Raw genomic sequence first — 13,578 nt, forward strand, 5'->3', positions numbered from 1 at the left:
ACATCTTCTCTTCACTTCTCTCACTGTGCAAGGAGGACTTAAAAACCGCACTCTTGCAAACTTTTTAACGCGTGGCAGAAAGAGGGAGTCACAGAATTCAGTTATTAGGCGGATCAGGTTCAGAATGAATTACAGAATAGATTCTTAATTCCCTGACCTCATCCAGGAGGGCTCTCTGCAGCCTGGCTTAGGGTTTATGTAGGCTGTGAATATGGGAACCATACCAAGCTGTCTCTTTCAGAAAACAGACGGTTTTATGTAATAGCCCCACCGGATACTAGCATTATAAAAGCCATTTCTGTTCCAGAATTAATTTTCTGTTGAATGAAAATGTGTTGAGCTGGATGGATCTACTTCAGGAGGAGAATCAGGCTGGCACAAGCCTAAAATCGAAGATTATTGGTTTTGTGTATTCAAAGCTGGAGTAGCTGAGAGCAAAGCGTTCAGTGCAGGTGCTGACATGTTCAGGTCTACACCTAAAGGAGTGTCCCAGGAAGGATGTATCGAGTGAGTTTGCCAAATAGTAGATTGAAGAAAGATGGTAAAATTTCTAATTAATACGTGCAGGTCTTTTCACTGCTCCCTACAATAGTAGCAGTGAATAAACAAAAGACATTAAAGTGTTGAGAGAACTGCAACCTCCAGCAGATGCAAAAGATCATTAAAAGGTAGGAGAAAAGACTGGTCACCAGGAAGAAATACATGAGCAGGCTCCGGTGGAGCACTTGGCTGCCCACATCCCTGTGATGGTGCTGGAAGTCGGAAGCCTACATCCACAGACCAGGATTCTGGGGATTCTCCATGTGACGCAGAAATTATGTAACAAAACTACCCAAAAAAATGTGGTCTCCAAACGCAGGGTTAACACACTAACACCTAAACCACTCAACCACCCGTTTTTCCAAACCAAACCCACTCACTGCTTGTGTAAGTGGTAAGCACCAATTATTTCAGCAGTTAGGCAGCTTAGTATTAGGTCGTTTAATAACTTGAACATGATCAGCTCACTCTTACCTCATACGCCACCTCCATCTGTTACACGGAGCCAACTGCAATCTATCATCATGTTTTAGGAATAACAGCTCTGTGCAGCAAAATCTGGTTTTCCTATTAGAGGTGTGAACACCAGTCCCCGACTCAGCACCTCCGCTACAGCCCTGGAAACGCAAACGGCCCAGGAACTTGTCAGCCTCAACGGCCGGCGGACGCCAGCACGAGGGCTGTGCAGATGCAAAACTGCGCAGCTATCGGTAGCCTCATTTTACACATGAAGGATGACTAGAAATCTGCCTTACAAGGAAAGCGACGGCAAATTTTAACCCCAAGGAAGACTAACCTTTGGGTTACACAATGCTATCTCAATTGGGGATATTTTTAGTCTTATCGCTGCCTTCAGTTCAGTATGCACAGGAAAGAATCCTACCAATCTTTCCTACAACACAAGGCTTGCTTGAAAATGAGTAATATAACAAAAAATACTTTTTTATTTACAAAAGCTTCACATCCTAGAGGCATACGAGAGCTGTAGAAAAAAATAAATCCAATTTCTAAAAGGGCAATAAGGCCCCATTGCCAAACAAAATACAAAACCATCATAAAGAATCCAAATGAAAAACAACTAATTAACCCTATCACCCCACCAAAAATGCCACAGAGACAAAATGAGAAGAAAACTTCTTCAGTGTTGCAGGAGAGGGCTTTCCACCTGTCATGGTGGATACCTTCCAAGAAAAATGAGCTCCAGTGCAACAAAGCCCCTTTTGCTTTGGGAATGGTACGGCAGTACCTCGGCTTGGATGGGTCTGGGCTGCAGGAAACACCAACTGGAGGCCGTGCATGACCTTGCACAAGCTTCAGTTTTGGAGGCATCCCAAAGTGCTCCAGTGCACTGAGGGTAACGCCTAGGCCCTCGTGTCCGGGGTCCAAGCCTACCTGGGGTCCTTGCAGTAAGGACCCACTCTCCCACCTGGGCGAGATCAAGCCTTTTACTGAGGCTCGGGAAGGGCTGGTCAACAGAGGATGCTGAAAAGGCAGGAATGAAAAGTCCTATCTTTGCTTTGAAGGCTGAAAACATTTGCCCACATAAGACCCACAGCTCTAAAGAATGCAGCAGAGGTCTTATTCTCCACCTAAAGGAAAGGGATAGTTATATGATCCTCCTTTTGTTTTTTAAGTGACTTACTAGTGGTCTAAGCATTCAGCTAGGATGTAGATAACCTATACACATGTAAGTGCATACGCACACTAAAAATACTTAATCAATCAGCTTTTGAGGAAAAGCCTAGTTCTGGATCCCAGTTAGACTCTGTGAGTCAGGCACTGAATTGCCCAGTGCTGTGAAACGGAGACAAAAATTATCACAGGCAGAAGCAGATCTCAAAGGTCACAGGTGAAGGGCTCCTACCATGCAGGAACTGGCTGAGGGGTGGGGGAGCTATATCTGTAGGCATAACTGAGGCATGGGGGGTCATGCCCAGAGGCATACGTAACAGACAGGCAGTGGGAAGAGGTGGGTAGATAGTACTGTGCAGTGTTGTGCAAACAGATAAATCAATCTCTGAACAAATCTTGGTCAGATACCAGGAGCAAGACAGCCATGATAAGGCTGCTCATCTGACCTCCTGGTCTGTGCGCTTCTTTTTGCAAAATGCAAACTGGAGCCAAACAGCACAAGCGCAGAAGTAATCAAAGACTCCAGTAGTAGGGGTCAGAGGTAGAAATGCAATGCTCACCAGATCTATACTAGAAAGGAGAATCGGTCCAAAACCTTCAAGGAGGAAGGATCCTGTTCTCAACCATGCTAAAGTAGTACAGGGACACAGCACAAATTCATCCTTTATACTACATACACCTCATCATAACTAGCCAATGTATGGCTCATCCTGTGGCAGAAGTACCTTCATTTGGCCAGATTTACTACCGGAGTTGCTGTGTTGATAACTACTGGCTGTGCTGATACTTCTGGATCAATAACACGGATGAATTTAGGCTCCAACAGAACTAAGTGCATGGGCGAGCTGAGCAGAATTTGGATCATTGCTGCAGGCATAAAAACCTATTTGAGCAAGTTATCCCATCCAACCAGCAATATCTGTCACTGTCCACAGAATGCACTGCCGGCAGCAGAACGGGTTGGCAGGATCTGCGGTTTGCTTAGAAAGCAGAGTCAGATTTGTACCTGACTTGGATTCCTGACTAAACATGACTGCTGCCTGTATCACAGACATGGTTTTTAACAGTTCTCCCCAGGAGCAAAAACTAGTAACACACTGATAATCCCAGAGACCAGCTCTGTGCTTCCTGAGTCTATGAAGTCTATGACAGAGGATACCCCTCACAGGTATCTCTGCGTAGTCTAACACAACTCTACGTGAACCTCCGCAGGTAATACCTGTGTTTCACAGTATCTGAATATGTAAAGAACTTCACAGAAGAGAGAGACCTGGCAGGATCCATTTCCCTCCCTGATCAGTTTATCAGACATGAAAGCCTAGCTGGCAGACCTTTTATGCTGCTTGTTCCAAGCGGAGGTTCACAAGCGACTCTAGCAAACCTGGTTTGAGTCATGCCTTATAAAGCGTGAGACCCATACACTAGTGAGCGCTTATTCTCATGAGTACTCCAGTAAAGACAACTGGATTGCTTGTATAAGTAGCTCTGAAATGTAAGTAGAAGGTAGACAACTGAGTTCCATGACTGCCTTTTGCCTACACAGGCTCGGATTTTCTCCTCTCCCTCCTGCTAATTGACTGCAGAGGAGAAAGTAGGGGTTTGTATGGCCTGGAATAGCCCCCAGTGGCACACAGATAACACAGGCCTTTGCATCAGCAGCTTCTTTCCACAGACATGTCTTGGCCTTGCAGAGAGGAAGGAGACGTCAGGGATCTGTTAGGTGATAGCATGGCTTTTGCCAGCGCTATACTATTTTACAGTGGCTATTCAACCCCAGGATGATACAGGCATTACAGCAGTCTCTCGGGCACTTGCCCTAGCATTTAACCCAGGAGATAAAGATTGCAGCAAATGCACTAAAGAACCCAAAGGCCTAACATGTTCCTTTATATTTTAGGCATATTTCATCCCCTGAGTGTGGGTTATTTAGATGTGCTTTTCAAACGATGCTGTGAAATAGGTAAACCTCTCCTGTAGTAGTCTGACACCAAATACCTCTGCCTGACAGAACCATTTTTAAGTAGCCATGTTTAGAGAAGCTGTTTCAAAAACCTTTTCCTTGGCTTAGTTTTCTTAATCATTGCCCATTCTCCCAGGATGACATGCAAATTACAGCTCAAGTGTTAAAAGTATAAATCAGACTGTGGTGGCAGGGCCTCTAGAGAATGGCTCCATAGGAGGTGGTGCAAGGCTTAAAATATTCAGAAATCTATATTCTCACCTTTTCTAAAAACGTTTTGCTCATTTACTTGGACAACTCTTCAGCCCCTGAGAAATCTAGGCATCCACACCGCTCATGATGACAAAGCAGAATCAGTCTATTGTCTCCTCAGCTATCTACTCTGCAGCTGCCCTTGGACTCTCCTCCAAAGCCAGTAATCAAGGACATACTCGAAAAAAACATATATATATATATATATAAAAAAAAACTTTTGCCATTTGTCAGCGATTCCCAGAACCGGTCCCTTTCTACTGCGTTGTTTCACTAAGGGGTCCCCTCACAATTCACAGCCCCACGCTCATCCTTGGCTTGAGAGCAGATCCCTCAGAACGAGTCATCCAAGAAAAATCAAGGGAGAGGCAGGGAGCCACATCTGCTTTGCGAGACAGCTTTGCAAGACTGGGCAGAACGCACACAGAGCAGCTCAGCCTGGTGGCAAACAGCAAGAGGGTTTGCTTTATCCTGAGGACACCCATTTCTTCCTCTTACTGCAAGACCAACAAACTTGACCATAGTCATTGAAGTGAGCCCTCTCAACACACATTTCAGAAAGATGACATGAGAGGCATAAACAAACAAACACACACAATTATTCAGAAATGAAGCGGCCTGAGAAATGCAGTAAGAGGGGTTGGAAAGTGGTGCGAGAGCTCCTCTGGATGTTCCCCTGGATTTCCCACAGAAGGTGCTCTGCACTGTCTTTCCATACAGAACAATGAGTCCAATTTACGTAAACCAGGTGGAATAAAAAGCTAGGGCAAAGAACCACAGAAACACAAGCCCGCTTCCCTCACCATTGGAGAATGTCAGACAGAGGGATAAGAAAGCAGAACTCAGCCTTAAACACCACTTCCCTGGTCATCTACAGACTTGCATATACCCACACAGCTCGCTCTGTTTAGATCTACACCAGATCACAGGTGTCACATCAGTTCAGCAAGCCAGCTGACGAAGCTCAGTTTGAAGACAGGACTATTTTACCCCAAATAGCAATCCCATCCTCAATTCTCTCAATTCTTTCTGTTTTAGAGGACCTCTTGTTGATGCAGATGAAGGCTCTTCCTAGTGCTTCAGAATACAAAAAACCTAGGCCAGAGAAGTCATACAGATTGTCCGTGCCACACTCTTGTACGCTGCCAGTGAGGATACTCTGGGCAGCGAAAGAAGAGGGAACAGAAACTAGAGGTAAGACAGCACTCAAAAGATGAAGCCTACCAAGCTTTGGAGCTCTCTTCACCAGGCGAAATTCCATACTCTTCAGTGTACTGGAGAGTTTGCAAATAAGAACTTGAAAGCTTAACAGATTAGACTGACAAATAAATTACAGAACCAGGACCGTCACCTTCATCCCCAGCACTACCACCATGCATTCAAACTCACAGTAACCCCAGCTAAATGAGACGACCTGAGACCAAGTTGCATCTGCCGTCCTGTCCTTGAAACGGGTTTTGCCTCCACCTATGAGGCTCTCAGATATTCATGGCCATTCCCATGGCACCACAGCTATGGGGTTTAGGAAAGGCAGGCACAAGTCATACACACGTCCAGTTAGCGCTTGGCTGCTTTAGCTCTGTGCTCTCAGGACAAGATGCCTTTGGGTCCGCGGGAGGATGTCTGTCTGGTTTTCATTCTCAGAAGCTGAAGTTCTCTTATTTCAGAGGACAGTTTTGATCAATAGGGCCACAACAAGGTTGGAAGCTGCTCTACTGTCATTGGCTTTCTTCCTTCCTGTTATCCAGAACATCGCAGGCTCTTTTTCTTTTATTTTTTTTTTCCCTTTCAGTTTGTTTAAAATAAGTGATGGAAATTACTAAGTGAAACCCCACAAATAATAACAACAATAAAAGAGTATGCCAAGTGTACTGAGAAAGAGAGACTGAGTACCCATTAGTAAGGTTAGAGAGGGGCATTAATAAAAGGAAGATTTGTTAAACATGACTCATTTCTTTGCCTTCCTTCCATAAATCTTATTATTTCCTTGGAGAACAGCCATGCACTCAGTGGCTGGAACTGCATTCTTAAATGATGCTCTTGGTTTAAGTACTACCTGCCTTTACTTACTTTAAGAAAAATAATAACATAAAATAAACATGCCCCACCATACTCAGAAAACAACCTGACCTCCCACTGTCAAGGGTGTTAAGATAAAGCCAGGTTTCCTAATCCTCTAAACCTATATGGTGGTTACGGATGTGCAACCACCACACTACAGCTCTTCCCTAGCAAGACGACAGACCCATGTTTGCTTTTCCAAGCCCAGCCACATCTACAGAGAAAGGGAAGGAAACTGAACTGGAATGCCTCCTAAAAGGCTACAAAAACAACACCAGTCAAAGATTTTCTTTCCACCTCTGTAAACATCGTTTTTAAACCTGTACAGTACAAATGATGTGAGTTTTACACAAATGGATGAGTCAATGATAAAATCACCACCTGGTTTTTCCATCAAAATAAGCTTTCTTCCCAGCTACAGACAGAAAAAGCAGAAACATTACATAAAAAATAGCTACCTGTATATGAAACATAGAGTACCTGGAGAGACTTTAAAACCACTGATGTGCTGCTGGAATGGAGATATATTTTTTGGTTTTGCCAATATTTTGAAGAAGTAAATGCAATTTTGCTTGTTTTGCGCAAGAGATTTACCCTCTTTTCTCTACCAAACCTTTAGACCTTTTCTTCCTGAAGTGCCTAAATAGAGTAATACTCTTTCCAATATTATATTTTTATAGGGGTTATGCAAATATCAACTCATTATGGGTTTTTTCCCTTATTTTGGGGAGTAACATCTTGGCCTTCCTGAAATCACTGATTACGAGTTTCCTCAGCTACATAAATCAAGATTAACATAGTTAAAGCCAACGTGAAGGTCTTTTGGACCTGACCACCACTTTGCAATACTGAAGGTCAGGCATGTAACAAGGTTTACTTGCCTAAGCTTGAGTAACTGATCCAGAACAACAGAAAATACTTGTTATATGCAGTGTGGTAAAGAGGTGAACTACAGCCTAACTTGAAAAATAAAAGAAAAAGGAAATGTAGTTGGTATTTTTCACTCCGGCCTTCACTAGGCCCAACCTTGTCTTTCTTTAAAACATCCTCTAAATGAGACCACATGAAGATGCCTCTCACCAGTATGAGGAAAGCACATGGCCAAGACCAGTCCCCACAGAAAAACTTGGTACTTTTGGAGGTAATTATGTGCTACTTTTGTCAGATGCATGGTAGCATCAGGCCATAACAAAATTAAATAGAAGTAGTTATAACATGAGACTCCGTATGCGGGTATGAGAAGGCACAGTTTCATTAAGGTAAGGCTGGCAGTCACGCTTAATCTTCCCCCGTGCACACGTGGATTTACATCTCTTCTCTGCAAAGGAATTACTCTTCAACTGAAAGTTGCCAGCTGTAAAAGCTTCTTTTTGACAAATCTGATGTGGACACTCGCATGATTCATTTGCAGCCTGTTCCCAACCCTTACTTTCAATATGGAAATTTGGAACCGTTTCCAACCAGCCCCAAGCCTATGAAGAATCAACTGTCCTTTTAAAAATACTACTGTACCTTTTAAGTATGCAGATTGCCAGGCTGAATTTTAAATGTAATCACTTTGCTTCCAGAATACTCTAAAACTCGGGAGTCACAGTCTGTATGAATCAGTCCTCTGCACCTAGGACCTGCTGTTCCCGTCATTTTAAGCCTGTGTGCTGCAATTACGTGAATTGTCCACTTTTTTCCCCCCAGCCTCCTCCGTGAAATGCATATGCAGTATAAAACCCATTTACCATACTGGAAATTGCTATTGTAGTTAATCTTCCCAAAGAGAGCAAAATCAAATTATGATGTGTAAAGAATGATAATCTGCCAAATTCAAGGGAATACTCCAAACTTATCCCTCCATGTCTGCAATAGAACAGGTCAAAGAGGTCTAATGTAGAAGATGTGGGTAGGAAGACATGATGTGAGCATACATAATGAGAAGATGAAAACTCTCTTAATCTTTGCAGATTGGATGAAATCTAATTACATGCTGTATTGATTGTTGTGTATTACTGGAAAGAGACAGTGAAAAGGGAAAAAGGCAATTACAGTGAAATTGTAGTCTGACCCTTCAATTGCTTTTGGCATGAAAGGTTATGCTGTAGTCGGGGCATCAGAAATTCTTTGTCCTCTGTGGTAAATCATTAGCAACAGACTCAGATGCAAAACTGATTAGGGGGAAAATTCAGTCAAGTAAACCTTTTTTTTTCCCCCCTTCACAAAAAAAATAGAGGCAAAGGAAGAAAATACCAATTTGTTATCATTAAGCCATTTCATGAATTGCTCCTAAGTCTGTCTGGCATTAGTTCTGTGTTGACTGACAATATATCATATTCGTCGATAGAAATATCATAGCAAAAATTAAAAAAAAAATAAAAGATTGATGAACTAGATCTAGAATAACTCAGTTTTTCAAAATAAATGTTATACCCAAAGTCAAATAGCAAGAGATAATACAAAGTTTCACCAAGGAAATTCCACTGACACTTTTCATTGCTTTCCTTTCCCTTTGCACGCTCCATCCATTTACTTCCACCAAAACCAGCTGCAACCGAGCGTAAAGAAAGCTCTCAGAAACACTATTTTTCTAAGTTGATAGAAAACCAAAGCACGAGCCCACTGGAAACCGCTGTTTGGGTGTGCGTCTGCACGACTCTGCAGGGAATCGTGGCAATTCGCATTCATTCTATTCTAAACATTCTTGTTCTGCCAAAGAGGACTGCAAGGACCCGCTTTCTTCCAACTTTCGTGCATGGTCCTCTGCCTCGTACACACACCTCCACGGGCGCTGTATGCACGGTTTTTATTCAGATGGAAAAGTTAACGAGCTCTCTAGAAATCAGGTTTAGGTTGCCTCTTGATACACTTGTAACAGTGCCATTTGTGCTTATTTTTCTCCACAAGGTACACTTTCAAATAGCTTTTCTTTGGTTGCATGAAAACAAATAAGTGCAACAAACAAAATTCTGTATGGCTGCAGGTGCAGGGCTGGTCTCTCACAGAAGTGTCTTTCTGCTACACTGGATCTTCAAGAGAGTCCCTAGAAAATCCAGGTAAGCTCTGGCCAGTTTAGGACTAATCTGAATAGAAGAGAAAAATTAAATAAAAGAGCACTGAGGTTTTATTACCAAAAATATAAAATACTTAATCGGTGGCTCTAAATCTGCCGATCTCAAAACAGAAAGAACCAAGAGTAGAAAATTGAAATGCCGATCTGGACAGACCTACCTCAACAATAACATTGAGCTGGACTCAAACTCCTGGGGCTTGCAGGCGTTCTGGGTATGCAAGGAATTCATTTTCCTTAAGAATAAAATCTGCCTACCCGCGTCTGCCTCCCCCTATAACAGTGACTTTGACCCACCTCATTAAAAAGTAACATCCTAGAAGGCCTCGGATGGCTCTCTACCCTTGTGATAAAGCAGGAGACAGGATCAAGGCTGAGAAGACTTGCTCAACACTAGGATGAAAGTGCACAGCTCCAGAGCAGGCAGAGTGCTTGGGTAATACCAGTCTTTCCGTGAGACACGGTAGAGCACTGTCACAGACAGGGTCCTTGGAATCCCAGCGCTGCCAAGGCAGCATTATGCCCATTATTGGCATAAGTAATGAGTCATGATAAAAAGAGAATACCAGCGAGCTAAACCCAAACGTAGGTGCTTGATCCTGATTTCACTTACAGTGATACAACTGATGATTTCGGTGGAGCACCTCCCAATGGTTAAGGACTTTTCAGTTTTGTTGCCACAGGATGGAAAAAAAAACAACCCCAGAAGTGACAAAGTACTTTTCACAGTGATGCTGAAATTATCTGTGTCAACGTACGACTGTGTAATAAAAACCCCAACCGTGTCAGAGAGAGACTGCAGGGAAATGAATAGGAAATTTGAACAGCTCAGCTTGAAAAACTTTCTGTATTTTCCTGTGTAAGAACTTTCAAGAAGAAACTACCTACACTGTTTATCACGACGTGAAGAAGCAACGTAACATTTCAAGTAATTTCACTGCACGTTTCCATATCCAACAAACCAAATTGAAGAAGAAGAAGAAAAAAAACCCAAAGAAAGGCATACTTTACAGAGAATTTCCTGTTTACTGTGAAGCCAGAGTCATTAGGTACAATGGTGCCTGCCCAGTACATTAAGGACTCCTGCTAATTATCCAGGGGATGCTATGCTGAGATGAACCCCAAGCAGGTAAAATCCTACCCAAAATCTCACCTATTAATGACACCAAGAACAAATCAGTTTGGGCCAAAAAAACCAATCGGTTGAGCTATGACAGATACAGCCCGAGGACTAATCTAATTTAGTTTGGGAGCTCTATGGCTTTGTTGAATTTGGGAGGAGGATTTCCCTCTTAAATCCTACATCCTTCAAAACTGCTCCAAAATATGGTTAGGAAACACAGCTGTTGACACTTTCTCTCCAATTCACGAGTGTGTATTTTTGTGATTAACACCCACACTCGACATTCCCCTTCTCTCTTCCCCGTTTTATACGGATGAGTGCTCAAGGGGATGCCTGTTCTGTAACGCTTGCTGCTGGCATAGACTGCGTATTACCATAACAGTCTAACCTACGTAGATTTATACAGTCATTCAGAAAGTAGTAATAGGAAATATACTTCATCCTAACCCTCCTATTTGTCTGCATTTTGAGACTACAGTAGCCTTTGTTAAATCAATGTTACGAGTAAGATTTTCACAAGCAGCCCAGAGGCACATTTAGTATACTTAAACATATTCACACCGGGAGTTTTATTTGGTGCTAGACACTAAATGTTACAGTTATATTATAATTTCATGTAGAAGTTCACTCCTTCAGCCTCTTCGTGGCCAGAGCACTGATGTATTTAATCATACTCCTTTGATGTTTCACATTTAGAACTTTACGGATCTATGCAAAGACAGACACGCTTGCTTTGAAGAATTAGTTTCTGTATGAAACGTTAGTTGCCCTGTAACAACTTCTATGGCTTAGCCTGTTCGAACTACCACGGAAGGGTTCTTTGCTCACCTACCAAGATTTCTGAAGGCTGGTGAATTAGAACAGGATGGCATAAAAAGAAGCGCTGGATGCCTCCCCTCCTGACCAAAGATAATATCAAATTTAAATGGCAAAGTCATTAAGGAAACATATGGGGGCTATGTTTAAATTGACCATTAAAAGTACACAGCGCAAGGACTCAGCAGAATGTTTTTAAACTAGTTCTGAGACCAAGTATATGACTCGCAGCTACAAGTTAACAGTGTATTTGCTGTACAAACACCCACCCAGGCAGAGTTAATATATCCAGGCAAACTATAAATCCTGGTACAGTTCTTAAGGACCTTCACCAATCCTTAAACTCATGAGCTCTGCAGCCTCCTTAACTTTGTACCTAGTGAGGTACAAAGTCCTGACTTTAGACTGAGAGTTGGGGGCGGGGGGGGGGGTAGTGGTGGAGCTCAACCAAACCCTCCAGCAAAGCCCTGCAGCCTCTTCTTTCCCTTCATTCTCAGCACTTCAGCAGCCGGGTCAGTGCGCACAGCTCCCAGGCTTCCCTCCCCCGTGGACGGGCGCTTGGGGGGCTCTTCCCCAACCTGCTGCACCCTCCCAGGGCACAGTGGGACTGGTGCTTCACCCCCTCCCAGCCCTCCGTACCATTGAGCTGGTTGTAGACCACTTCCTCCAGGTGGTCCAGGCGCTGCAGGATGGACTCCCTGTCAGCCAGGCTGCCCACCTTGGCTCCGCGGCTCCTGGCCCTGCGCTCCGCACTCCGGACGATCTGCACCAGCTCCTGGGAGCGGTCCTGGATCCTGCAGTAGACGGAGAAGAGGATGATGCCCACGAAGACCAAGATGTTCACCGTCAACAAAGTTTTGATTTTCCGTGCCACCGCCATGGGAACCGCCGGAACGGTGGCGGGGGGCACATCAAGGCGCGGCGACCGGCGGCCTGACGGCCACCCTGCGGCGGGGGGCGGCGGCGGGAGGCGCGGAGGGGCGCGGAGGGGAGCTGTCCTTCAGCACCACGGCGCCGCTCCCCGCCCGGCGCCCGCCTTCGCCCCGCGGGCCCCGCAGCGCGGCATGGAGCAGGGCGGCCGCGCAGGGAGCGCGGAGCGCTGTGGCTGCCGAGCCGCCGCCTCCTCTTCCTCCTCCTCCTCCTCCTCCTCCTCTCCTCCTCCGGCGGCTCCCGCTCGCCCGCCCTCGCTTCTCCGCCGCCCCAAACGCAGAGCGCCGGTGCGGAGTGACGTGCTCCGGGGGATCTCATCTACATGCACACGGTGGAGCCGCCGTGCCGTACCGCGCCGCCCCGCCCGCGGCTCCCCGCCCCGCATCCCGGCCCGGCCCGGCCGCCGCCCCCTCCCCGGACCCCCCCGGTGCAGCCCCGACGCTCGCCGCTGGGATTCAGCACGACGGATCGGTGAAGGAGCCAGGGGAGTTGTGTGCTTCGCTCCCACGGAAGACACCAGTGGCCATTTTCTCTTCGTTGCCCTTATCCTGCCCAAGCATCGCTACTGGCAGCCCCTGAGAAAGGACGGGACGAAGCTTGTCCTTGTCGAGGGGTGCAGTCCCTGGAGGTGAGGTGATGCCCCACCTGCCTCACCACTGGAAACGAGCAGAAACAAGCAATAGGGAGAGCTGCAAATGCGCTCGGCTCCGTGGGTTTCCTGGCCACCAAAGCACAGCGCTGGCTCATGATCCTGCCTGGAAGTGACATGGCTGGGACCACATCCATGTGCAAGAGAAGTTCTTGCCAAGCAGACACAGGTGGAGGAAAGCAGCCTAGGCCCTTGGTCTCAGACACACAGTCAGTGACTGCTGAAGAATTACCAAGATCTCTAGGCTTGATACCTATGGACATCAGACAGAATCAATCATTGAATCATTAAGGTTGGAAAAGACCTCTAGGATCATCAGTCCAACCATTAACCCAACACCACCATGTGACCTAAACCATGCCCTCAAGGGCCACATCTACACGTTGTTTGAACACCCCCAGGGCTGGTGCCTCCCCCACCTCTCTGGGCAGCCTGGTCCAATGCCTGACCACTCTTTCAGTAAATAAATTTTTCCTAATATCCAATCTAAGATGAGCCCTTCCAGCTGGAAACTTGTCCGTTCATGTTCGCAGTGGTCCTCCTTTGCACACCATCTCACG

General features: G+C 45.4%; 1 protein-coding gene across 1 annotated transcript in view; it reads right to left on the reverse strand.

Annotated features, from left to right (window-relative positions):
• GALNT9 (polypeptide N-acetylgalactosaminyltransferase 9) overlaps window positions 1-12,463 on the reverse strand; it is a 161,087-nt gene extending 148,624 nt beyond the window's left edge. Inside the window, exon 1 of the mRNA XM_075110223.1 lies at window positions 12,079-12,463. Within this exon, the coding sequence (XP_074966324.1) occupies window positions 12,079-12,319 (241 nt within the window). The 5' untranslated portion in view covers window positions 12,320-12,463. The remainder of the gene's footprint in view (window positions 1-12,078) is intronic.
• Between the last annotated feature and the right edge of the window lie 1,115 nt (window positions 12,464-13,578).

This window comes from Phalacrocorax aristotelis, chromosome 15 (genome assembly GCF_949628215.1).
Source record: "Phalacrocorax aristotelis chromosome 15, bGulAri2.1, whole genome shotgun sequence".
NCBI classification, from domain to species: domain Eukaryota; kingdom Metazoa; phylum Chordata; class Aves; order Suliformes; family Phalacrocoracidae; genus Phalacrocorax; species Phalacrocorax aristotelis.